Source organism: Apodemus sylvaticus, chromosome X, assembly GCF_947179515.1.
Source record: "Apodemus sylvaticus chromosome X, mApoSyl1.1, whole genome shotgun sequence".
Taxonomy (NCBI): domain Eukaryota; kingdom Metazoa; phylum Chordata; class Mammalia; order Rodentia; family Muridae; genus Apodemus; species Apodemus sylvaticus.
The window spans coordinates 27,730,210-27,757,766 of record NC_067495.1 but is presented as its reverse complement, the minus strand read 5'-3'; the positions used below and the strand labels follow the sequence as shown (position 1 = coordinate 27,757,766).

At 40.3% G+C, this 27,557-nt stretch overlaps 1 protein-coding gene across 1 annotated transcript; it reads left to right on the top strand.

The window, feature by feature from the left end:
• On the top strand, positions 1-27,557 carry Cltrn (collectrin, amino acid transport regulator). Its single transcript, XM_052171685.1, has 6 exons — positions 1-60; positions 401-459; positions 4,419-4,504; positions 14,885-14,998; positions 17,190-17,384; positions 27,268-27,557. Exons 1-6 carry the CDS (start codon positions 3-5, stop codon positions 27,422-27,424), a joined length of 669 nt encoding a protein of 222 aa, XP_052027645.1. The 5' UTR covers positions 1-2; the 3' UTR covers positions 27,425-27,557.

The window sequence follows — 27,557 nt, the reverse complement described above, 5'->3', positions numbered from 1 at the left end:
GAATGCTGTGGGCACTCTTTTTCCTGGTGACTACTGTTCACGCTGAACTCTGCCATCCAGGTACGTAGCCTTGAAACTTAAAAAATAAATTAACAGATTCCAAAATGCTTGAGAAGTCAGAGTGGAGGAAAAAAAAAGAATGATTTTTTTCCTAAGTCTTTGGACATGCAGCTTGAAAGTTGAACCAGTGACTTTTAGGAATCTGAAGGGAAAATGGAGATGATTTTATAGGCTTTTGGTTAAAGTTGCAGGAGCATTGGTACAGATTAATTGTAGTTCTTTGTTCTGTTCATCTGGGCTGTTAAACATTAGGATATATCATGCTCCCTTTTCTCACTGTTTATCCTAATTTACTGCTCTTTGTTTTTTCCCCCTTTTCTATTTTTCCTCTCTCTGGCAGATGCAGAAAATGCCTTTAAAGTAAGAATTAGCATCAGAACAGCTCTTGGAGATAAAGCAGTAAGTAGAACACCTGCTGGCTCATTTCAAGTTTTGTTTTCTAATAGCCTCGGGGATTTTTCAAATAGATGGCTTCTCTGATTCTTCATGTCTGATCTTTTGCCAAAGCTAGATTACAGTAACATCACTGTTAGAATGAGTTTGCTTAAAGTACATAATCAGTACTGAGTGATTGAAAATACGTGGGGAAATTGTGTTACAGAAAACAGTTTTGAAAACTTGAAAAACTCAATTTAGCAACACGGAGCAAAGGGGGTCTGGTCTGGTCTGATGTAGATGTGTTTGTCTAGGTTATGTCTGTGTTTCACTATTGTGAGCATCTAAATGTTATCAGTCTGTTTTCTAGTCATCAGAAAGAAAGACTGGTGCTCCCAATATAGTTCATAGTACAGAATTGTCCAGTTCTATGTGAAGCTTCAATTCTTCCCATCTATGAAGGTGACAGTATGGAGACTGTGCTTGAAATAATAGAAGTTTAGAACGCTCAGAGTCTATAGGGGTGGAAGGGTAGGAAAGGCCATTTAATTAAGAAGATGCCATCATCTAATTTTAGTGTCAGTTTCCCGATGTACTCTGCATCTTTAAAAGACTAGTAGATGATATTAATGCTTTGTACTACGAACAAACGAACGAAACCCAGATCGCTAAAGGGATTTGACAACTGACCAATTAGCTGCCAGAGTTTTCATTATTCATCTGATAAGTAATAGTTGTTATAATAGCATATAAAATAAACATTTATTAAGGCATTATTTTACTTCCTAGTGGGGGATCTTTTGTGTGTGTGTGTGTGTGTGTGTGCATTTGACTGTAGCAGACTTTATTAAAGTTTTTAGAAGATCTAACAATTTATGTTTAAGTGGAGACTCCATATTCCCAAAGACATAAAGTTACTGTAACACAAATCCAATAAGCAAGGTGGGCAGCAATTCAGCACTAAACTCCTATCACTTCTGAGCCCTTACCCTTTGAGTACAGGTATACACGTTCTGATTGGATGGGTGAAAAAACACATATGTGACTCGTTGAAGATCTCAAGACAGTAAATAGCAGGAGAGTCAAATCCAGAGCGTTTGACTGCAGTGTATAAGATCTCTTATCACAGAATATTTAGATTTGGCTGCATGTTAGGGATGTGATGGCACTGGAATTGTCCGTTCCCTGCTCAGCTTATAGTAGTGAGAGAGTCAATTGTCCATTAAATAGTCAGTAAAGCAAATAAAAATGTGTAGCCTTGAGAAGTATTGCAGGAAGAAGTATCCAGGGCTCTGGCCTCAGCGGGAGCTTCTGTCCCGGGCACTTGTGCAATGTCTAATGTAACCATGAGCAGACACAGAACAGAGAAGGAGGGAAGGATGGCAGAAGGCTGTCACATGTGAATAGAGCAATAATCGCAAGGAGCTTAGTGAACGGAAGCTTTGAGGAAGAACATGGCATTTAAGGACCTTGAAAAAAGAGGACTGCATGGGGGAATGTGCACCATGCTGACAGCGGGTGGGGGGGGGGTTGTTTTTCAAGACAGGGGAACTGTTTAAAGCATCAAATGCTGTTGAGAGGCTAAGCTCGTTCTGTGAAGCAATATAAAGGTTGAGGAGTTTAGCGGGAGCTGTTTTTGGAAAGATATAGAATGGAAAAGTCAGATATTGGAGAGGGGGATAAAATAAGCAGGGTAAGTTGGGGATGAGCATGCAGAAGTATAGGTCACTCCTGTAAGAACTGTGGCTTGGTCTGGAGGCTGGGTCAGGAGGCTGGGACTGTCCTTCAGCTGGAAGAGTGACTTGCCTGGCATGTGTGAGGCCCTGAGTTCCATCTCTAGCACTCCGTAAGTCAGGCCTGCTAGCATTTATTAGATGGAGGCGGAAGGATCAGAACTTCATTCTTCATTACCCTGTTAGCCTGAGATACATAAGACCCTGTGAGGGGGAGGGAGATGGAGGTCTGGCTCTGAGAGGTTGGAGAGAGCTAGCAGTCAGAAGATCAATTAGAGCCATAGGATTTTTACTGTTGGTTTAGTGGAAACAAGCTGAGCTTGAATAAAAGTCAGTGGACAGGCTCCAATTGGACTTGAGTACATAGAAGAAACTGATGCTGTTGCAAGTCTGAGAAGGGAGAAGAGGAGGCATTCCCAGCACACTCATGGGGATTAGTCATTATCAGGAGAAAAATGTCTGGTACTTCAGGAGAGGAAGTGGTTAGGATGTATGGTGGTGGTGGAAGGTTTGTTTCTTTGCCTTAGGCGGTCAAGGGAATTTAAATCACTAAATTGAGACATCATTTCAAAATTAGAAACTCAGTGGTTAGGGATTAAGCTCAGTGGTGGAGAGCTTGCCTAGCAAGTGAAAGTCCCTGGTTTCTGCTTTGGATATTGGAGGGACTATAAAACCAAAAGCATCCAGTGAGAGTTGAAGTGGAAGAAAAGGTATTATGATTGAGGCCGGGAGCTGTAGGAAGTTTGAAGCAGTCTTGGGATAGACAATTGTCTTAAGACAAAGAACTTGGGAGAATGCTAAGAGGTGAGCAGGGAAATTGAGGGTAGGGCATCATGAATTTAAAATTAAACAAGCTCCATTTTTGTGACTCTCTTGTTACTTTTGACTATTCAACTAAAATGTGAGGTTTCAGTGTTCTTAGATGTAGGCAGAAAGTAAAATGACCTGGGAGACTTGAGGACTTGGTAGAAGTGTGAGGAAGGAAGGAATCCGAGACGACAGATAAATACATGCAATTAATATGCACTGTGTGGTCCATGAAGTCACAAGTGTGCTCTAACAATGCATTCAGTTGTATATACTCATAAACTGTCTGTATGCCAGATACCTGGACAACAGGTACATAAAGTATTACAGGCCTTGTGGATGTCTCTTTTGGATGCTATTTTGGTCTTTGGGTATTAAGCCCGAACTTTAATTCTAAGTAACTCTTTCCTTATCATTCTTCACTTGTACATCATTTTTAAAATTTCTATATGTGTTGCTTGCTTTGCCTGAAAACTACTCGGAAACACTTTGAAAGCCATAGTGGAAATGTGAGAGACTGATAGACACACAGGCTTTTAGTCTTCCCCTCAAGTCAAGCTGGTTCTCCCTGCTTAATTCCCAACACAAAGCAACCTAGTTAGTGTTTTCCAGATCTCATGAGCTGTGAGCTTTACTCATGGCCTAAGCCATACTCCTGCTGGGAGAGCTCATGCTCATCTTGTAAGAGGAACTAAGATATCTTTTCCAAGATCCATATATACATATATATTGTGTGTGCCCATAGAGATCAGAAGAGGGTGTCAGATCCCCCAGAGTTGGAATTACAGGTGATTATGAGCCACCTGGATGCTTGGAACTGCACTCAGGTCCTTTGAAATAACAGTATGTGCTCTTAACTGCTAGCCACCCCCCTGGTCTTATATGTTTAATTTTTTATTAGACAAGCTCTCAATATGCAGTTCTGGCTGGCCTGGAACTCTCTATATAGACCAAGCTGGCCTTGAGCTTGCCTCAAATCTCTTACCCCACTCTCCTGGGTGCTTTTGTAAGCTTCTACCACTACTAGACCCTGAAGCTATTTAGGAAAGATTATATATATATATATATATATATATATATATATATATATATATATATATATCCTTCATGTATAGAGAAGGTAACCAGGGGACACATTTTCTGTTGTTGTTTAGGATCGTTTATTTTTCATATTGTCCCTTCCTCAGCCATCTAAGAAAGCAAAAGCAGTTATGATAAAATACGTTTCTATCTCAGTATGACCCCAGATCTTAACAATACTTTCATGATGTGCTAGAATGAGGTACCCAATAGGATGCATAAGAATGTGAGTTGTCATGATCCCTGCTGCATGAGAAACATATGGAGGTGGGCAATAAAGAGAAGGAGAGGGAGGGTGATGAACCACACCCCCAAGTGGACTCTTTCCCATCCCATCCACGTCTACTTTCCCTTTTCTTTCAGTATGTCTGGGACACGGATGAAGAATATCTCTTCAGAGCAATGGTGGCATTCTCCATGAGAAAAGTTCCCAACAGAGAAGCAACAGAGTAAGCCAGCAGCATGAAATCTCAAGTGCCTGTTTACGATAATACAGTATTTTCATTTCCTATGTTGAACATGATCTAGTACCCTCCCCCAGTTTAAGGGCCCAGCAGCTTTCTTTTTTTGAATTTATTATTTATTTACTCTGTGTGTGTGTGTGTGTGTGTGTGTGTGTGTGTGTTTACATGTGTGAATATACACACGTACATCATGACATGCAAGTGGAAGTCAGGACATCTCGTGGAGTTGATTCTTTCCTTCTATGGGTTCGGGGGATGAAATCAGGCCCTCGGGTTTGGCAGCAACTATCACTACCCGCTGAACCATCTCTCCAGCCCTTGCTTTGCTTTGTAACTTTCTATGTAAACTTTCATGGCCTAGAACTTGCTGTGGAGCCCAGGCTGTTTTGGAACTTGTGATGATCCTTCTGCCTCAGCCATTCAAGTGCTGGGGTAACAGGCAAAAGCCTGAAACCTGCATTTTTATGGAATCCTTTAAACGTTCACAATGGAGCTCAGCTTACAATTTCTATCATATTCCCTTAGTTCAGTGCGTAATGTCTATCAATGGCCATGATCAAAATTGTATTTGCATATTTTATGTCCTAAGCTTTCCATGTTTCTGTTGTACACATAATTTTTCTTGCAGAGAGCTAGGTAATATCAAAGAAATCTATTCTCCTCTAAAAAGTAGCCAAAATATGAACATCACATTGATATATATTTTGTTAACTTTCGTAAAAGTACTTAGTACAAACTTTTTAAAAATAGTTTTTGTGATGGTGGGATTTTTGTTTGTTTTGTTTTGTTTTTGAGACAGGGTCTCATGATGTAGCCTTGGCTGTCCTGAAGCTCTGTAGATTAGGCTGGTGTGGAACTGACAGAGATAGATCTGCCTGCCCTGTCTCGCTGTGATTAAAGGTGCTTGCTACCATGCCTGGGCAATTGTAATAGTTTTACATTTGTTCCCTACTCTCCTGAATGTATCTTCTTTATTTGTAGAGATTCTTTCCTTTTCTCTTTGTGATTAGGTTCCCACTGCTGCTGGCTCTCTATCCCGTCTCCCGTGCCTCCAGTTGTGAGGTGACATGACTGGTGGGCTGGATAAAGCATGTGTGAGCATGCCTGCCCTGTCTGCTCCCACCAGGCTTTCCTTGGGCTGCTTCCTCGTAGAAGTGTCAGGCTGTACTTGCTCCGTACAGTCGAGGAGCACTTAGATCGAGCACTTAGATCGGAAGTATTTTTCGTATTGCATAGCCTGCTATGTGTTACCCAAGCACATGATACCTGTCTCAGTTCAGCTCGACCAAAGACAGTTATGGATGAAGTTCTTTCATTTCAGGATTGGTGGTGGTGGTGTTGCTTTGAGATAGTCTCATGTGCCCCAGGCTGGCCTTCAGTTCATTATGTCGCTGAAGATGATCTTGAACTCCTGATCCTTCTGTCTCAGCATCCCGAGTACTGGGAATTACAGGCATGCATTACCCTCTTCTTGTTTTACTTTCAGGATATTTTTTAAGATTAGGAAGAAAAATTTGCCTGGGGATTAAATAGTCTCCAACAAGTCCTTTTATCTCCAAGCTCTAAGTGCTTTACTAAAGAGTGACTCTTACAATAATTCAGAGCTCAGAGGATAGCAAGTAGTTGATTTCTCTCAGATTTCCAATATCTGATGTGAGCATAAAAAAAAAAAGGAAAAGGAAGCTAGGTGTGATGGTATACACCTTTTAATGGCAGTTTTCCAGAGGTAGACGCTGAGTGTCTGAGGCTAGCTTGGTCTACAATGTGAGTTCTAGGTCAACTAGGCCTACATAGTGAAACCCTATTTCAGTGTGTGTGTACGCGTGTGCATGTGTGTATGTATGTGTGTATATATATATATATATATATATATATATATTATGTATATATGAAGAAATGGAAGATTAGATTTTGAGGAGGTAAAACACAAGAAATGTACATTTGTATGCACACATGCATATTTAAAGATCTTTTCCCCTTTATTTTTTACCCTTTATTTTTAAAGTAATTTTGTGTGTATGTCTGTATATGATATGTGACTGCATGTGCACATGCATGTATGTGTGTGTATATGTGTGAAATCCAGAGTTTGATTTTGGGTGTCTTCCTCTCTTGTTCTCCACTTTATTTTTCTAACAGAGGGTTTCTCACTGAGACTGGGGATGAAGGATTTGCTAGACTGGCTGGCTAACAGTCACCAAGATCCACTTGTCTCTGCCTCCTTTCTTCACTTAGTGAGAGTGATTTGAAACTCAGATCTTCATGGTCATGTGGCAAGCATTTTAACAAGTGAGCTATCTCCCCAATTTCCACACATGTATATTTGTATATATGTATAATAATAATGCTGCTGCTAATAATAATAATAATAATAATAATGATGATGATGATGTATTATACAATGACAATTTTTAAGAAAGTATATAGAAAAATGAGAAAATGGTGTGCCCTAAATTCTCTTCATGCTTTACCAAATTTTAAAGAAAAAATATTTAATGGCATGTAAAATTTATTCTTTGAAAATTTCACACATTTGTGCAACAGTTTTTGATCATATCCATCCATTATTACGTCCATTCTACACCTCCTAGCATTATAATTTTTAAAAATAAAAATAAGGGAGAAGGGGAGAGGGCTTAGCAGTGAAAGGTGTACAGTTTTCTTGCAGAATACATGAATTCTGTTTCTGATGTCCCCTTCTGGTCTCTGTGGGGATACCTGCATGCATGAAACAATCACACAGACACATACATGTAATTAGAATCAATCTAAATAAAAGCAAGGTGGTCGCATTACAAAAATTCAAAAGGAAAGAAAGTACTTATCTCTTGGGGATAATGCTAAACACCTCTTTGGTACTAGCTCTCCTTGTCAGCAAACGCTGCACTTTGCTGTGTCCCTGGCACCTTGACTCCCCTGATGTGCCTGCATTTCCTCTGGTTCATGGTTTTGTTCAACCAAATGTTTTTGTTCTTGGGCATAGTAATGAGCTGTGCAACATTTCAGAGTTGGAGGAATTCACCTTTGGAATGTTTTCCTTCAGAAGCCAAGACATTGTGGTGGTCTGTGCATATCAGATCTAGTTTTTGTTTCGTTTGTTTTTTGTCTTGAAAGATGATTCAATTTTCAATGGTCACCCAGGCTCTATAGAAGTTTTGTTGCATATCATAAATCTACCAAAATATAGAACTAGATCAGTTAAGTTTTTTTCTGTGAATGCCAAAGGTGACAATGGTGTGATGAACACATTTTTCCTTCCGGTGCTGTAGTGGTAGCCACAGAAGTAGATACTCTGTTCTGAAAGCCTGCTGTGTACGTGAACAGGCCCGACAGATGTAGAGATAAGCAAACAGACCCATACCTCTCAATTTGACTACTTGTTATCAAAAAACAATGACTCTCAAGAAATGAGAATTTCCCCAGAAATGTCATGCTGGAAGAAGGAAAATGCAGGGCCACACCTTGACAGATGCTGTTACATGTGCATATCCTTGGCCCTCTATGTAAACTTTGATCTCATGTTAGGGCCTCCAAGATTGACTTTGGGGCTTCTCTGGGTTCCATAGTCTCTCTTCCAGTGTGGCCGCATAAAATAAATCTCCTTTTCTGCTTCCCACTTTTAATTTGACTCTTTCCGTTGGTTTATTGAGGTGTTTGGGCCTGGGCTTGGGGTACACGTTCCAAATGATTTAAGCCGGATTTACTGCAACAGGAATTTCAAAGTGTTCTAAGTTGTTTTCAAGGAAGCTATCAGCTAGCTAGAAGTTTAGTCTAGTTTTCAGGCAAGCAGATATTTAACTACGTATCATACAAATGTTGGCTTTTAAGATAATTTATCACTTTTAGCAAGATAGGTAGAAGTCCATTGCAGGCATTGCTTTCTCTTTCTAAGTAGTGTAGAGCACATAATGGATTTCTTGCTCTACTTAATTATCCAAGGATAAGTCTTGTGACCTAAAATGAACAATGTGTTCTTGTGCCCATGGAAAGGTAAGGGGATTACCCGTCTCGTGCTTGCAGGGCAGCTCATTTTTAGTCCTGATTTTCAGAAACAAGAACCTAATTCTTACCACCCTTGGCTTTTTCTGGCCTCATTGATGAGAAATAGCTATGGAGCCAATTTACAGAGAATTGCCTACAGGTCAGTGCTTCATACATTTAAGGAGGCAGAGGGAACATTTGTGGCTTTTTTTAGTGAGTTGCTGAAAGAAGACATTTATGTAGATGTTAATATATTTTTTTTATAAAAATTGTGGGTCAATGGCTGAAGAGATGACTCAGTGGTTAAAAGCACAACTAAAAGCACTTACTGCATTTGCAGAGGACCCAGGTTCAGTTCCCAGCACCCAAAGGGTTGTTCATAACTATCCATAACTTCGGTTCCAGGGAACCCAATGCCTTCTTCTGACCTCCATAGGCATTGGCATAAGATGGTACTGTTAATCCCTGAGATGGGAGGAGAAAGACCACAGACCCAATTCATCGTGACCAAATTAACTAAAGCAAGATTTTTTTTTTTTAATTCATGTACGTGGGCTGCCTTCCCCTCAGGCAAGGTTAGAGAGGTCAGAATTGATGTAAGGAAGACAAGACTTTTATAGCTGAGGGATAGGAGATTTCCATATGGGGATTTGGCAGGCAAAATAGGTTGGAGTTACAGGAGCAGAACATAAGGATAATAAGTTAGCCCCTCCTGAAACAAAGACATGGTCCCAAGGTGGGCAGAACTAGCTAGTCAGAGATGGTCATCTAACCCTTTGAAACAAAGGCAGGACTGCAAGATGGTTATCAACAGCTTTATGAAACAGAGAGACATGATCGTCATTCCTGGAACAGACAGTACAGAATCCATTGTAGTTAAGGTTACAGGTGGGGCATAGCCTAATCCTTCAGAAACAGGAACGAACCTAGTTTGTCTTCACTGTAAGATAGCTTTTAAGCCTAAGGTGGAGGCAGGATGGTTCTTTAGTACACACATATATACATGATTGCAAAACAAAAGAAAATCAATCAATCATTGTTCAGAGTGGTTGCTAAAATAAATTCACATGGTTCCATTAGGCCCATCTATATATAAAATTCGGAAAATATAGGATTTGTGTTTAGTTGTGCTGAGAGTATTTCAATTTTATTTTATTTTTATTGGTTTTTTTGAGACAGGGTTTCTCTGTGTACCTTTGACTGTTCTGGAACTCACTCTTTAGAGTAGGCTGCCCTTGAACTCACAGAGATCTGCTTGCCCCTGCTTCTTGAATGCTGGGATTAAATATGCTCACTACAACCACCACCACCACCACATCTTTTTTTTAAAAAAATAGTTTTATTTATATATGTATTTATTTATTATTTAGCTTGTGTGTGTGTGTGTGTGTGAATGCCTTCAGTGGCCAGAAAGGGCATCAGATTCCTTGGAACTGAATCCATAGGTGGCATGAGCTGCTTGGTGTGGACAGTGGGAACTGAACTATAGGCATTTGCAAGAGCTGCAAGTATCTTCACTGGTGATCCATTTCTCCAGCTCCTATCTTTTTGTTAAAAATGTATAGTTCTACTTCAGCAGTTTCTATTAAGTGATTATTTTGCCCTTTAGAGGATGTTTTGCAATACCTGGAAACATTTTTGATTGTCAAAGCTGGAGGCCAAGTAGAAGTCAAATTCACTGCTAAGAGAATATGAACGCTTTTCCCCATGACAGAATTACCTGGCCTGATTGGGCTTCATTGTTTCTAGCAGTATATGGAGAAATATTTCTTTGAAGGCATGTGCCATAGTTACTTTATCCATTCCCCTTTATTGATAAACACCTATGTTGTTTCAGTGCTTCAATGAAGACTGATACAAAGACTATCCTCATCAGTGTCTCGGAGTATGTGTGTGCAGATGCAAGAATTTGAGGGAGCCACAGTCCATCTTCTGGATAATACTTCTAACATTCCAGAGTGACTTGACCAATTGGCTTTTTCATAGCTTCTTGGGATTCCATTTCTGTGCACCTTGCCAGTACTTGGTATTATTTAAATTTAAATTTGGGGTGGAGGCTGGAGAGATGGTTCAGCATTTATTAGCATTTCCTGTTTTTCCAGAGGACCCAAGTTTGGTTTCCCAGCAGCTCACCTTGGCCTGTAACTTTAGTTCCAGGTGAATGGATGCTCTCTTCTGAGCTTTGAAGGTACCTGCTCACAAGTGCATATACTCATTCAGACACATAAATAAGAGTTAAATGCATCTTGGAAATTAGAAGCAAATTAAAAAGTTTAAACTCTCTCATTTAAAATCCATTTTACATATTTTGCTTAATAGTGAAGCCAAATAACAGAAATTATTGTCAGTCTAATTCAGGCTACAAAAAGTACACCTGTGTTTCCTTAGTCTTCACCTCCCTAAAAATGGAAAACACACACACACACACACACACACACACACACACACACACACACACATGTCCTACCTACTTCATTGGGGTCAGATTTGTATCTTTGTTACTTATTATTCAGAGCCACACATTTTGGAAGATGAAACTTGACAGCTTCTTGCCAGTAGAGGTCAGAATTGGTTTGTGGTTCTCAGCCAGTGCTTGCTTCGTCCCTTCGTCCCTTCGTCCCTTCGTCCCTTCGTCCCTTCGTCCCTTTCTTTCTTTCTTTCTTTCTTTCTTTCTTTCTTTCTTTCTTTCTTTCTTTCTTTCTTTCTTTCTTTCTTTCTTTCTTTCTTTCTTTCTTTCTTTCTTTCTTTCTTTCTTTCTTTCCTTTCTTTCTTTTTCTTTCTTTCTTCCTTCCTTCCTTCCTTCCTTTCTTCCTTCCTTCTTCCCCTCTTTCTTCCTCTCTTTCTTCCTCTCTCTTTCTTCCTCCCTCCCTCTCCCTCTCCCTCTCCCTCTCCCTCTCCCTCTCCCTCTCCCTCTCCTCTCTCTCTCTCTCTCTCTCTCTCTCTCTCTCTCTCTCTCATTACTTTTTTGGTTTCTTATGCCAGTGATTACTGAAATGCCTGGAGACCCCAGTTGGTTGTCACTACTCTTGTCTACTGCTTGAGATCCCCAAAATGCTGCCTTAAGGCACAGGATGTAATTCTAGCCCCAAGCCTCAACAGTACCTCTTGCAGAAAACCATGATGTAGCCCTAGAGAGAAATAAATGATAATCTCAGAATAAAAGATGATAAACTCTACTCTATATGGCCACTCTGTTTCTGGTGATCAGCTTGAAGGCAGATGGCCTGGTCTTGGGGTTCTGTTTCCTTCTCATAAGGCAAGCACAACCAGTCCTTTGATGAAGCTGCAGGGGCAGTCTTTAGGGACCTTAGATTGGACTAGGAGCAGAGTGGGTAGCTTTCTGAGGGCTCTGGTGAAGTTGAGGCAAGGGGACCTTGAATTCCAGGTCTCAATCACAGAATTCAGATGTGGGCCTGAGAAGGGTCCCTGCATTCTGGCAAAGTGCCACTGAAAGACCCTCTGCCCACCTGCATTTACGTCCAGGTGCCTGAGCCAGTGCCTACTCAGTTGCCCATATAGAAGGGAGACAGATGGATGGGAGCTCTTTAGAGTGCAGTCTCCCTCCCCACAACTGAGGACTTGGCCAGTGAAGCACAGAGGACTAGAGGGACTGATGGGTGGGCTTAGGGCACAAGCAAAGCAAAAAAGAGGCCAGGGACCCCTGCTTACCCAACTGCCAGATAGGTGACCATAGACAATATCATTAGGGGCTGCTACTCCTTATCAGTGACTTCCTAATGCTTGATACAGTTCCTCATGTTGTACTGACACCCCAACCACAAAATTACTTTCATTACTACTAAATAACTATAATTTTGCTACTGCTATGAATTGTGGTGTCAATATCCGATATGTGACCCCTGTGAAGGGGTCATTCAACCCCCTCCAAAGGGTCACACCCCACAGGTTGAGAAGCACTGGCTTAGACAATAAAGGGAAAACAACCCTATATTGTTAAGACCTACATGGACCATACCTGAGCTAGCTGATACTAGGTGACTGCTCTCTGAATGGCAAGGGGCCCACTTTGAACCTTTGCCCTTAGCTCCCTACCCTCCAGATTGGAACCTGCTGGCAAGAGGCCATCTTGTGGTATAGCAGCTGCAGCTGGAACTGACGCTGCATGGAAGACCAGGGAGCTTATCCCCCCTGCTTTCTTTTGCTGGTCCCAGACACTTAGCTCTGGGCAGAGGGGCACTTGCTTCTACTTTTGTGACACCGAAATGAAGACAAGAGACAATTTTCCATACATAGCTTCTGGCCAAAGGACTGCTAGCTTTCAATAGTACAGTCTTGAAGGTTTCTTGTAAGGGAAAGCAAGATTCTGGTCTTGGCTATGAAGGTGATGGGTGTGTGTCTCATTCTTGTGGGATGGATGATCATGACACACATTCATGCTTTTGCAATTTTCTTCTTTAGGAAATTGCTAACAGCAAGCAGGATTGACGTTGTAATACCAGCCTTGTGGCCCCTCCTACAATTTTCAGCTTTCATCCATCCCTGTAACTATTTTCATGTCTTTGAACACTGACATCGTTTCTCTTTTCACTTTTATTAGTTACCTGTATGTAGAGAATAGAGCATTCCCCATTTCTAATTTTCAGGAGAAAAGCATGTGACTTAGGATTTAGGGGTTAAGAGTTGTTGGTGATTGTAGTGCTTGTGTTTGGGGGCCTAATTAAGGCAGTATAAAAACAGTGCACGCCTCTTGTGGACCTTACCCTCCAAAGTACATTTGGAAGGCGCCCTTTGATGATCTCAAAGCTGGTGTAGTGAGAGACAAGGAGAGATAGAGCAGCTATTAAATTGAAGAGTGGGAAGCAGCTTTTGATGTGAGGTAATGGACAGGCAGGCCATCTGCTGACTTGATGAGAAAACACTGAGCCTTCTGCTGCTGAGACAGAGGGTACACCCGAGGAAGCAAGGGGCGTGAACCTCTAGGTGATGAGCAATGAACTCCCCTCATGCTCTCTACTTCCAAGTCATGCTTTTCTTTTCTTTTCTTTTCTTTTCTTTTCTTTTCTTTTCTTTTCTTATTTTCTTTTTTTTTTTGGCAGATCCTTTGAGGAATGATCCCCAAGTATATGATTTTTGAAATTTCTTTTCTTTTCCTTCTTATTTTGGCTTTTTTGAGAAAAGGTTTCTCTGTGTAGCTCTGGCTGTCCTGGAACTCACTCTGTCAACCAGGCTGGCCTCCTCAGAGACCCACCTGGCTCTCCCTCCCAAATGTCGGGATTAAAGGCATGTGCCATCACCAACTGGCCTCTTTGAAAGTTTTCTATCTTGTATTTTGATTACTGTTACCACCACCCGATTCCTGCTTCTCCCTCTAGTTCTTCCCAGATTCACTCTCACATCTCCACCCCCTTCTCAACTTTGTGTCCTCTTAAAAACAAAACCAAGTCTAGTTTGTGTTGCCTGTGTAGAGACATGGTGTAGAGACAACATACTATGTGATGAACCAACCAAAGCCCATAGCATTAAAGAAAACTGACTTTCTCCCAGAAGCTATCAACGTGCTAATAGCTTCTATGTTAGAAATAGGGGTCTGTGAGCTTCTCCCAGTCTGTGCTAAAAGTCCGATTGGCTCCATCTTGTACAGTTTTGTGCAGGCAAATATGGCTATCATGAGCTCATGAGCATAGTAGTCCTATTATGTCCAGAAGATACAGTTTCATTCCAGACATCCCTTACCTCTTACAGTCTTTTGGCCATCTCTTCTATAGTCCCTGAGCCCCAGGGTGAGGGTAATGCAAATATCTCCTTGTGGTTAAGTATCCCACTGACATGCATTCTCTGTACTTTCTTCAATTGTGAGTTTTTGCATTAACAGCTATCCATTTTACAAAAAAAAAATCTTCTCTTGGTGAGGTCTGAGAGCTGCACTAATCTATGGGTATAATCTATGGGTATGATTCATGAGTGTAGGGCTACAAACTTAGAGAGCAGTTGGTACTGTGTCTATTTAGCAAAATAATAGGAATAGCTTCACTCCTGGGTTCAGGCTGAGCTTCCCCACCAAGGGTTCTTGGTCAGATTTGCAGTACTAGGCATGTGTTTTGTCCTGTAGAGCAGACCTTAAATCCGTTCATAAACTGAATTTTTATCTTCTTTTTTTCTCCCCAAGACATTTTTTTTTTGTGTGTGTAGCTCTGGCTGCCCTGGAACTCACTCATAGACTAGGCTGGCCTCAAACTTACAGAGATCTACCTGCCTCTGCCTCCCAGATACTGGGATTAAAGGCATTAAGACATTCTTTCCAATGGTAGAAATGACTTCTCACACATAGCTAAGATCCCTCGAGTGATGGTAATCACATCAGAGTGAATAGTTTCATGCCATTTATGATGATACTCTTATAACGCATTTCTCCCATCTCTGCAGAATTTCCCATGTCCTGCTTTGCAACATAACCCAGAGGGTGTCATTCTGGTTTGTGGTCACAGACCCTTCCAAAAATCATACTCTTCCTGCAGCTGAAGTACAGTCAGCCATAAGGTAATCCTCCCCATATATGCTGTTTGCTGATCCATCTATCAACTCCCCAATGAGTTTCCATAGATACTGAAGAGATCTCACTTCACTCTATACGTGATGCACTGATTAAGGTGTCAACTATTCCATTCACTTCATTTCCAACAGAGATTGGTGTAGATCAGTACTTTTCATCCAGTAGAAATTTGCCTTCAGGGTAACAAATGGTTGATAACATTTGGACACATTTTCTCATCACAACTGGAGGAGAAGGAGGCACCACCCATACTAAGCAGGCAGAAGCTAGGAATGCTGCTATCCGCCCTACTATGCACAGGACAGAACCTCCCTTAGAAATTATTTGACCTCAAATGTCAATTGTGCAACCTTTTGAAATATTAACTCAGAAAGAATGAAGAACCAAACCCAAATACGTTGCTACCCTATCTACAGTGATTTTTAAAAGTTGAATTAAACTTTATTAGCATATATTAATCATACAAAATAATGGGTCTCGGTAGACATTTTTATACAGGCAGATGACATACTATGGTCATATTTATTCTATTTGTTACCATTTTCATGGTAATTTTAAAATCTGCACTAGAGTAGTTACATGTATGGACTGAGGTGTAGACATGAATAACTGGTTCTAAAAGTGTCATAGCTCTATTGTGAAGACTGAAGTAATTAAACTCAGGTCTAGGCTAAATCTTGTCTGATCCTTAGGGGGAGGAGTTCAGTGGCGGAGGTGATATTATCTGTACCTGACTAGAACTTCCAGTCTACCTGCGAGGTGACAGTGTATGTTCCCGGTGTGAACCAAAATAGCAGCAAAAGATTAATGAGGCAGGGAGATGGAATGAGGGCACAGAACAAGTTTTCCTTCTCCTAATCATAGCTCAGCAATGATGTTCATTTTTTGGGGGAAAAGGTTTTCATTCTCCTACTTAAATAGGATTTGATTATGAGGGTTGGAGAGATGGTTCAGCGAGTTAAGCTCTTGCCACAAAGCATAAGGACCTGAATTTGGATGCACAGAAGCAGCCTGGTGGCCCCTGTCAGTCATCCCAGGGTTGCTACATCAAGATGGGAGAGAACCTAGGGAAGCCCATGGGGCAGCTGGCCTGGCCTATTTTGTGGCAAGTAAGAAAGTGACCCTGTTTCAAAGAAGATGGTGAGAACTAACAGCTGAGGTTGTTCTCAATGACCTCCATGTGTATATGGGGTGTGTGTGGGCATGTGTGTGTGTCTGTGTGTGTGTGTGTGTCAAACACAATTATTTTAAAAGATTAGATAATTAAAAAGGAAAACGTTACCAATTTGCTAAAATTACACTTAAATTATCCTTTTGCCACTGGGGTTCTCTTTCCTGTCTATGAATGGTCATACCAGAGCATAGATTTGTGAATTTATGTGATTCTGGAGATGTAACTCAGCTTTGTGCATACTGAGTGGAGATGTACCACTGAGCAACATCCTCTGACCTTAGCATAGAGTTTTATTTGCTGGTGAAGATCTTTCCTGATGGCTGGATGCTGGGCTGCAGAGATTCTCAAGCCACTGCTTTAGACCATGATTGCCCAGTCCTGACGCCAACAGCCAAATGTGCCTACCAAGCATTTGAATTAGAGCTAGTGAAAAAATCAGGTGTATGCAAAGTATAAAACACACCAATTACCAAACAAAATCTACAGCCTGGTGATGGTGGTGCTCGCCTTTGTTCCCAGCAGACAAAGCAGGCAGACAAAGCAGGCAGATTGCTCAGTTCTGGTCAGCCTGGTCTACAGAACTCCAGGATAACCAGGTCTATACAGAGAAAACCTGTCCCAAACAAAATCAAAACGAAAACAAAACAAAGCAAAATAGATCTTCACCATCAACCTGACTTTCTGATTCTTACCAACACCGAGATTTCCCATCCCACAGGAAAACAAAAACATTTGCCTTCATATGCCTTTAGACTTTTGGCCTCCTGAGCAGTCATTGTGTATAGTCACACAGAAGCACTTTTAAAAACGTTTTAATTTAAGGAAACAGCTTGTCTTTATGTAAGCCACCTTAAAGTTCTGTTATTCACTCAAATATCAAGAAATAAAATGGGGTAGGGGCAGAACTCAAAGGTTCTGGGGTATAGCAGTGGAGAGATTAGTTCTGTACTTGGTATCTAATGTTTTAACCACAGTCTTTGTTTTCTACAATTATTGTCTTTTAGAATGAATAGGAACCGGATCAACAGTGCATTCTTTTTGGATGATCATACTCTGGAATTTTTAAAAATTCCTTCCACTCTTGCACCCCCAATTGATCCATCTGTGCCTGTTTGGATTATTGTATTTGGTGTGATATTTTGCATTGTTACAGTTGCAATTGCACTACTGGTTCTATCAGGAATCCGGCAACGCAGAAGGTAAGATGTTCAGAATGATTTTTTTTTTTTTAAGATTTATTTATTTTATGTATGTGTGTACACTCTCACTGTCTTCAGACACACCAGTAGAGGGCACCAGATCCCATTACAGATGGTTGTGAGCCACCATGTGGTTCCTGGGAATTGAACTCGGGAACTCTGGAAGAGCAGTTAGTGTTCTGAACTGCTGAGCCACCTTTCCAGGGCCCTGAAAATGAATAGTTTAAGAAATATTTACCTACTTTCTTATGACTAGTTTAAGGTAATGCCTAAAACTTACCTAAGTCATGACTTAGAATACAACTATTTTAATTTTATCCCTTTTGATGGTTTTAGAATCCAGTGTCTCTTATTTAATGAGGTTCCTTTCATTACTATTTTACTCTATTGTGTTGTACTCTATTCTATTCTCTTTATTATTCTTATGTGCATATATGACTCTCTCTCTCTGTGTGTGTGTGTGTGTGTGTGTGTGTGTGTTTTAAAGGACAACTTTATGCAGTCACTTTTCTCCCTTTCCATATATGTGGGCCCAAGATCTCAAACTCAGGCCTTCAGGTTTGCATAATAATCACCTTTACCCAAGAAGCAACCCCACTGGTTTTCCTCCCTTGTATACTATACAACTGTTTCATAGCCAGACTTGAGATTAAGGTATATGTTCTAATTTCCTTTCCATTGCTATGCTAGTATACTGACCAAAAGCAACATAGGGGAGGAAAACATTTATTTCCTCTTACAGGTCGCAGTCCATCACTGAGGGAAGTTAGGGTCAGGGCACAAACTCACAGGGAAGAACCATGGGGCGTGCTACCTGCAGGCTCACACTGTGGCTCATTTGCAGGCTCGTGCTTAGCTAGCTTTCTTAGACAGCTCAGAGCTATCTGCCTGAGGAACAGTGCTGGCCAGAGTGGGCTGAGTCTTCTCACATGAATTAATAATCAAGACATGAATACCCACAGAGAAACCTGATAAAGGCCATTCTTGAGGTTTATCCTCTCAGATGACTCTAGGCTGCGTTAAGTTCTATGGTGTAATTTTGTATGCAGGATATACAGAAACACACACTTTTTGCATGGGTGGAGTTAAGTTTTTGGTAGTAATCCACATACAAATGTCCATAGTTACACAAATGTTTTAAGGCCTCCCTACCATTGCTGGCCTGGGGCCTGTAGACCAAACTCCTGGGCCAATCTTCTCTTCTACTAATGGACACTAGTCTCTAATGTGTTTGTCATTGTAAAGAGCCCTGGTGCTTGTGGCTTTTGAACCAACTTCCTGTGTCAGGATCTCCTCATAAAGTGTGTGTGTGTGTTTTATTTTTTTTCATCTGACTCTCAGATTCACTAAATTAGAATTCTTGAAAGAAATACATTTTGATGTTTCCCAGATTGTCTTAATTTCTTTAGTTTTCAAATATTTAATTTACCAGCTTACATGCAGGGTCCAGTTTCTTGCATTCATTTTCTTGTGTTTGGCGAGACAAGCTGAGTTAATGTCTAAATTATTAATATTGCTTCAAAGGGGGGGATTTCAGCTCAGTGGCAGTTACTGACATAGTGGCAAGGAGAGGAGACGAGATTTGTCAGCATGATAAACAGAGAATATACTTTTGTTTATAAGTATCTCTAATTCTGAGAGGAAATTGAGAACTGCCTCAATTAAAAAAAATATGATTGTAAATTATGTGCATGCGGGGGGGGTATATACACATGAGAGTTGAAGCCTGAAGAAACTAAAAGTGGGGCCTCCTGGGGCTGGAGGGACAAGAAATTGTGAACCACCTGATGTTCTGGGGACCCAATTCTAGTCCTCTGTTAGAGCAGTACATGCTCTTAAAAGCGGAGGCATCTTTCCAGCATCCCCCCACATCAATCCTTTCCTAAACCTGTCTAGACCTGTCTGAACCTTCATTTCTGATATAGAGATAGAAAAAGTTCTGTGACGTGGCACTCATGGGCATTCTAAAACCACAGGGACATGGTTTGTGAAAGGATTGATATACAGTTGGGACCTGTGGGGTGCGTTTAATCAGGTATGAGTTGGATAAGTTGCCCTTTCTCTCATTTACTACTTTTCCTGTGTGCTTCTCTAATTACTAATAGAAGCATTTTAAATTTCAAATATTTCCATTTTCCCCACAAATGGCAACACTATGGTATAAATGTGCTATATATGTCTACGTTTTAAACTAAATCCAAAGATTAGGATCGAGTGGTACTTGTTTGATTTTTCTGAGTGATTGTGACATGATATGCTGACTTATTTGCTATGGCACATACATTAGTTTTGGGTTTTAAAATATCAAGACACATTCTCTTGCGATATGTGAAATCCACACTTAGACTTAGTTGTGTTTATTCTGAGATGGTCATATTTCGTGGGTCCAAATGATTTAAAATCTGTGTGAATTGACGTCATTCGCTTGATTCCCAATTTCCTTACTAGTACAATACAATGTAGGAGTTAAAAAAAAAAGACTAGACTCAGATGAACTGCTTAGGTTCAAAGTATTGATCTCTTACATTGCACTCTCACATGGAACCCATTAGTTCTATGCGAGTACAAACAAAGAGGCAGGGAAATGGAGTTTGGGAGGAGAATATGGCTTTGTGGTCTTAGTCATTCTGCTTAAATTTACCTTTGCTGGTTGCACATAGATAACTTTTCTTGACTGATAAGCTAAGTGTACTGGAAATAATTAACTGGAAAGGTTAAAAGACTCAGTATGAAAGAGTCCTTAAAGTGCTATCTGGCATACAGCGAGTGCTCAGCAAGTGTTAGCTGTTACTATTAGTTTACCATCTCGCCATTTGCAGGTCTTCCAGCTAGTTTGTGATGGGATCAACTATCTCCTCCCAAACAAATTCTGCAGTAATATAATAATTGGCTGCACAGTATCATAATCTGTTGCCTAGGAGAAGCCAGGCTGTTGTTACAACTCTGCCTTCACAAATTCATTTCACATTCAAACTAGGAAAACAGATTGGACACATGGTTTGTGTAAACCTGGAAAACATCAACAACTATCAAATACAGTCAGGACAATTATGACAACCTCCCAGAGCAAAATTGTTTCTGTGTTTTAAGTTTGATAGTATCTGTGGTGATTTTTCTCTTTGGCAAAGTATTGTTTCACAGATTAGGAGAGGGTACAGCTTGAAGTAGGGGAAAGCCTATGACTCCATTTTCTGGAGACAGGGTCTCATGTAGCCCAGACTGGTCTAGAATTAATTGTATGGCTGAGGATGGCCTTGAACTATTGATCATCTTGCTTTTGCCACACAGGTATGTGTGACTGTGCCTGGTCTGAAAACTTCTTATAATCATTTAAAAAGGTAGATATTTCTTTTTAAGCCCTGAGAAAGAAAGTTAATGAAATGTTCAACTTTGGCCAGCAGAGAAGGCTCAGAAGGTAAAAGGAAATGACCTAAGTGTGATCCCTGGAACCCACATGCTAGAGGAGAACAGATTCCTGCAAGTTGCCTTCTGACTTCCACGCTCGTGCCATGGCCCACAATCACCCATTCACACATGCTTACACTAAATAAATAAATAAATAAATAAATAAATAAATAAATAAATAAATAAATATAATGAAGGGGTTTTTTTTGAAGAAATGTTTAGCCAACTCATCTATATGTTAAGTAATAATGAACACAGTTTTGTGTTCCAAAATCATAAACTGAGACTAAGATTTGAAGGGGTTATGTGGTCCTTTGAGCTACTGTTCTGCTTCTGTGGAGAGGGATGCTAAAGTTGCCTAAGAGGGATGTGTACTTAGACTTAGTATTGAGGAAATGTCAAGCAAGGCATTAATCTGTTAGTTTTTTTAATGACACTATTACACTGAGCACTCAGAGCTGCTGAGTTGTGTGGGCTTGAGTTCAAACTAGGTAAACTCAAATACTGTGGCACTTCCGTGTGTGAACTTGATCAAGTTACCTAATTTCCATGTGGCTCAATTTTCCCACCTACAATAAGAATGTAATATCTCACAACTAGTCCCCCTTTACTTTGATGTCTTTTCTGTGGGTGCATGGTGTGTGTGTGTGGCCCAATGAGTTTCATTGGGGTCACCTACAGGAGCACGGGTGAAGAGTTCTTAACAGGGGCATCAGCAACTTGCCCCCTGAGGAAATTATCTTTCTCTCCTGTAGCAATCCTTTACTGTGTGTAACTCCTCTCAGGGAAGGAGAGGGGCATTCTGAGGCCTCCTTAGACAGGTACATTTCTAAACACAGCAAGGGAAAACAATTAGCAAGAAACTTCTCAATTGGTTTACATTTTTATTTGTAATACAAATTATAAGAATATGAAGTTCATTTGTTTGTTTGGTTTTGGAGACAGGATCTCACTGAGTAGCTTTGACTGCATTGAAACTCACTATGTAGACCAGTCTGGACTCTGAGACACAGATCTCTGTCTGCCTCTGCCTCCTGAGAGATGGGATTAAAGTCGTGAGCCACTACATCTGGCTTGAATGTCAAGTTGTAGTATGTGAAACTATTCAGAAAATTATAGCTTTATACAAAAGGGAGGATTTAAAGAAACACAAATACACTTTGATTTGCCACTGACCTTACAGGAAAGGAAGAACACTTAGAAACAAACCAAGCAAACTGAATAATGGCTCTGCTCAGGCGTGAAGATAATCTAGGGTTCTATGTCTTAAGTCCTCGGCCTTGCTGCATTACTAAGAACCAGACTATGATCACCTTGTAGGCAGGGCCCATCTCTGTTATCTATGTTCTTGTCTTCTGTGATCTGTACTAAAGCTCCTATCACAGAATGAATCATCAATAAAGAAATAAAAAATACACATGCAGTAGTAAGTCAGTGTGTTTTGGGTAGAGGCTGGTGTACCTAAAAAGTGTTCTAGGCCAGCTCCTTCCATGAATCATGTTCCTTTCTAAAGAAAAGTCACTATATATATTTGAATCTCAGTTTTTATCACCTGAAAAACAAGAATAATAAAATCTGTACTGCATTATAACAAGAACTCAATAAGATCACACATAGAAAGTATCTAGTGTGACTCATGCCATGAAGAGATTATCACCATTATATTCCAATATTATTGGAATAATATTGGTTACTGACTAATATTAAATAACTTGCTTACTGTGATACATGATTAGAAAGTTGCCAGAGAAGCCAGGACCATACTGCAATGTCTACCAAGTCATTCCAGCACCAATGGCATTTTCCTTAGGAATTGTTTAGATGGACCATTAGGACTGCTCCAATTGCCAATAATTAGTTCTGTCTTGTTTGAAAAAATGTGTTTGCTCTAATTGTTGTTTTCCTGACCATTCTTGGGACTTATCTTCTGAGCCCTTCTTTTAAGAGAGACATGAATACTCTTTCTGCTTTTACTCATATACTCAGCACAGAGCATATTTTGGTTAACATTCTGTTAACACCCTCAAAGGCCTCCTGAGATTTCTCATGTCCTTTTTTTGGAGCACCTCTCTCTAAATTTATATAGCCACCCTCAAATCTCCCAGGAGGAAGCCTCATCATAGCTTTCCTTCTCAGACCTTTCAAGAAAAAAAGAACTCATGCTCTTAGCAGAACATCAAATCAGTATAATCCAGAAAGACAGTTAAGTTTTATTATCCTCAGTAAGAGCAACCAGTGGGTACTGGATCAGTTTATTATGGCACAAGCTATGCAATGTGACGAAGTGCTATAAAGTTGTTAGATAACCTTTGAGCTGCTTATCATGCCTACCAACTAGCAAGTTCCTGACTCCGCAGTTTGTGAAGCCCAGGAGCACCAAGACACTGAACAACTGGACCCAAGGTCATACTAAACAAGATGTCCCTGAGTTGTCTCCAACACAGCTCAATTTCATAGGGTTCAATGAGGATTTGCCTCTGACTCTTTCTGGTTGGGAACCGAATCCTTTGAAAGAAGAGAAACTCACCTCCTGTTTGTATTTTTCTTTGATTTACTCCTTGTTCACTGTGATGCCTGATGGTTTGCTCTTCCTTTGCAGTTGGAATGAGGAGGTCAGATCCTTGCATTGATCTGCACACATTCAGCTCCCTGTCAATATTTTTCTAACCCCACAAAACTATGTTTTACAGAAGAAACTGGCTGGCCAGTGGGCACTGGCCATGTTTCTCAGACTACCTTTAAATTGCATATTTCAGTATGTTTATATGCATATATGTATATGTGCATATATATGCCAAATCACAGATAGTATGTATATGTATGTAAATATCCACCACTGTGTGCGTCCCTCATTACAAAAATCCACCAAGATTTTTTGTTTTGAGACAAAGTCTTACTATGTGGCCCAGACTGGCCTCAAACTCACTCTGTAGTCCATGCTGGTCTTGAATTCACAGATGCCATCTGTCTTTGCCTTCTGAGTGCTGAGATTTTGTGATGTGAACGACCACTACCAAAAGGTTTTTGTCATATGGACTGACATAATTCAGAGCAAACTTTGTTTAAAATTTAGTATTATAGAAAGTTGTTGTTCACTTCAAACTAAAGAACAATCTTAGGGGGGGGGCTTGGTTTTTTTTTTTGTTTCTTTGTTTTTTGTTTTTAATTATCTTCAATCTTTTTTTATAGTCCAGTTATTATCCACCCCCCAGTTCCTCATTTCATTCCTCCTTCCAAGTCTCCAAGAGAAAGTTCCCTCCCCTCCACCAAGCCTCCCAACTCTCTGGGGCCTCAAGTTTCTAGAGGGTTAGGTGTATCTTCTCTCACTGAGGCCAGACCTGGCTGTCCTCCACTGTATATGTGTTGGGGCCTCATATCAGCTGGTGCATGCTGCCTGGTTGGGGCCCAGTGTCTGAGAGAGATCCCGGGGGTCCAGGTCAGTTGAGACTAATGGCCTTCCTCAGCTTCTCTTCCTCAGCTTCTTCCAGCTTTCCCCTAATTCAACCACAGGGGTCCCCGGCTTCTGTCCATTGGTTGGGTGTAACTCTGCATCTGATGGGCCCCTTAGAGGGCAGCCATGCTCAGCTCCTGCCTGTAAGCAACCACAGTATCAGTTTTATACTAAAATACTATATGTATTATTATCATTATTATTAGTGTGTGTGTGTGTGTGTGTGTGTGTGTGTGTGCAGGCCACAGTATATGTGTGGAGGTCAGAGGAAAAGCTTCAGGAGTCAGTCTTCTACTGTGGATTCTAGAAATCACACGCAGGTCATTAGATGTGCGCAGCAAGCACTTTCACCCACTAGGGAACCTTGCTGGCCCAAACTACAGAGGTTTTGAGGATCATTTATAAATATAAATTTCTCAGTAGGATTTCATTTTTATGAAAAATCACTTCTGTCTTTTAGAGAATGTTTTAAGTGGAGAGAGGGAGCATAGGCAAATCTGGAATTTTTCTTTTTTGTTGAATCCTTTTCTTTAAGGTGAAGGATTGTGTTCCAATTCAAGTCATATTTGTCAGCAAATGCTGCCTACTGTGAGAGGAAGTGATGTGATTCACTATTATAGATGTTAGTTACTTTGACTTTTGGAGGACATAGAAAATGGTGGCATGTCCATGTTAAATAGAGTATTTTAGGTCGTTTAGTGGTTAAGGTAACCTGGTGGGAGGATCCTCTCATCATACTACAGTCTCGTGTACCCAAGTCTGTGCTGATTGCTGAGATTTGGAATGGCCAGTGATGTGTCTTCATCCCAAGGAAGAGGCAGCACAATAGCAAAGACAACTCCAAACTTCCAACCCTGCATTAAGCCAAAAGTTTTATGAGTTAATGTTGAAAATCCAATGACTCCTATTTGGTGATTGCCCAGAAAGTTACTTGTGCCATTTTATACAGTGGCACATACAATGGCAAAGTACTGTCAAATGATAACATTGGGATTGACAGAATTGGAATGCTATTTTATTTTTCATTATGAATGCCAACTATTTATTATAAGTTATTTAGTAAGTTATCAACAAAATCTGGCAAAATGATATTAACTCCTAATTAGTAAGGTTGGAATATGAGTATTTTCTTCATCCATTGAAAGAAAACACAAGAGATTCATGAAATTTCCTAAGTATATATGTCTCCCTCCTTTCCTCTCTTCCCTTCTCTTCTTGCTTCTCTCTCCCTTTCTTCTACTTGAATGGTTTCTATTCAACATCTACACTCGACTAATGTTTGAGTACCTTAGCCTACAATGTAGCTACAATAAGTAGCCACATCTACTTATCCACTTGTTTGTAAAATCACCCATCCATCCATCCATCCATCCATCCATCCATCCATCCATTCATCTATCCATCCGACTATCCAAAATTTTGTTCTCTCTCTACCCAACCATTGTTCTACATTCATTGACTTATTATTCCCCTGAGTTGAATGAGCCCGGAACAGGTATTTGCTTATGTTTTGTCTTTCTGAGGCAGGGTTTCCCTAGGTATTCCTGGGTGTCCTGAAACTCACTCTGGCCTCGAACTCAGAGCTCTCTACGCCTCTGCCTCCCAAGTACTGGGGTTAAAAGTGTGTGTTACCAGAGCCTGGTCAGGACAGTTATTTTTATAAAATATTTTTAAACTTGCATTTTTGATTATGAGTTTCAGATGAAAAATTTAGAAGGGGAAAGAATGTAGTATTTGGGGTCTTCTCAGTGTTCATTTGAAGGCACCTATGGGTTGTCTTTTGTTTTTCATATGTTGATTATGAGGGTATTTTTAGACCATGTGTATATCATATTTCCAGAATCACTTAGTCAACTGTTTTGTCTTTATTGATGAGCCTCAACAGAATCAACTGCTATAGCAGTAGCGACTTTTCATTACTCTTGATTAGCTGGAATTCTGTAAAGAAGAGCTTTGACTCTCACGTAGGACTTTTCAGGAAATCCCATTTTGATTATCATCAAGGAATCTTTGCCATCTCCTTATCTGTCAGATACCTGAGTTACTCCCACCAGTGTGGGAAGTCCCTCATGATATCTCAAGGCCCCAGCAGCATAGCTTTCAATACTCTGAAGAAACATTAACGATATGAATTGGGAATAGCAAGGTACACAGGAGGGCAGAACACCAGAAAATCCAACACTTAACTCTGTAATGTAGTGTTGGAATGACTTGGAGTTGCAGCTGAGTGCTATAATAGAATTAGCAAAGTGATTTTTGAACTCCACACCCAGACTTACCAATGAATACAACTGTTTGGTAATGAATAAAGCCAGTCAGTTTGTAGCAATTCTTTTCTTCAAAGTCAGGTGAATTGGCTTGCTGATATTTCATTAATCTGAGTTTCACTCAACATTTGAGAGGTATTACTTTGTCAAATTCCATGAGAGGAATTTATTATCTATTGAAATCCCATATGTTACAGAATTTGAATAGAGCTAATTTTTTATTTTTTGTTGTTTCTTTTTTTGAGACAAGGTCTCTTTATATAGCCTTGGCTATTCTGAAACTATCTCTGGAGACCAGACGGGTCTTAAAGTCACAGAGATCCACCTGTCTCTGCCTCCCAAGTGCTGAGGTTAAAGGCGTATACCACCACTGCATGGCTGAACTAATTTTTAAAAGGTTGCCAGTACACTATATATTTCCTCATGCTCCTTTATGCAATTTGTTTGTATGAATTTATATGCAAATAAATTCATAGGTATGTAATATACTAATGTCTATTCTTATACTCTTAGTTTATTCTGTATTTTAAATAAGATTCCTTGTTCTAATTAGTATGTAGATGTCACTAATGCAGAATTTTTATCTTGGTAGTGTTTTTTTTACCCCATTACCTGTTATAGTCCTAGAAAATACACGGCAATTATTTCAGCATTCATAACTTCGTATGTCCCCTTCTATTTGCCACGGCTGCAAACAAGACCATATTCATCCAAAGCTTCCTCATCCTAGATTCCACTCTCTCTTTTTATGTGCTTTCAGGAACAACAAAGGACCACCTGGAGTGGAGGATGCAGAAGATAAATGTGAAAACATCATCACAATTGAAAACGGCATCCCTTGTGATCCCTTGGACATGAAGGGAGGCCACATTAATGATGGCTTCTTGACTGAGGATGAGCGCCTCACCCCTCTCTGAGAGTGACAATCTTATAAGAAATATTCAAGATGCTTGAAAGTGGTAGACACCAAATTATATCCACAAAGAGCACTGAAATGATAAGGTGTTGGCTCTCAATATATTCTAGAATTTTCTTTTTGATAACTGAATA

What these genes read in the sequence shown, in the direction of transcription:
- Cltrn (XM_052171685.1), top strand. Translation starts at nt 3, where the DNA reads ATGCTGTGGGCACTCTTTTTCCTGGTGACTACTGTTCACGCTGAACTC. An exon ending in CGCTGAACTCTGCCATCCAG is followed by an intron (nt 61 to 400) that starts GTACGTAGCCTT and finishes TCTCTCTGGCAG; the next exon opens with ATGCAGAAAATGCCTTTAAA. An exon ending in CCCAACAGAGAAGCAACAGA is followed by an intron (nt 4,505 to 14,884) that starts GTAAGCCAGCAG and finishes CCATCTCTGCAG; the next exon opens with AATTTCCCATGTCCTGCTTT.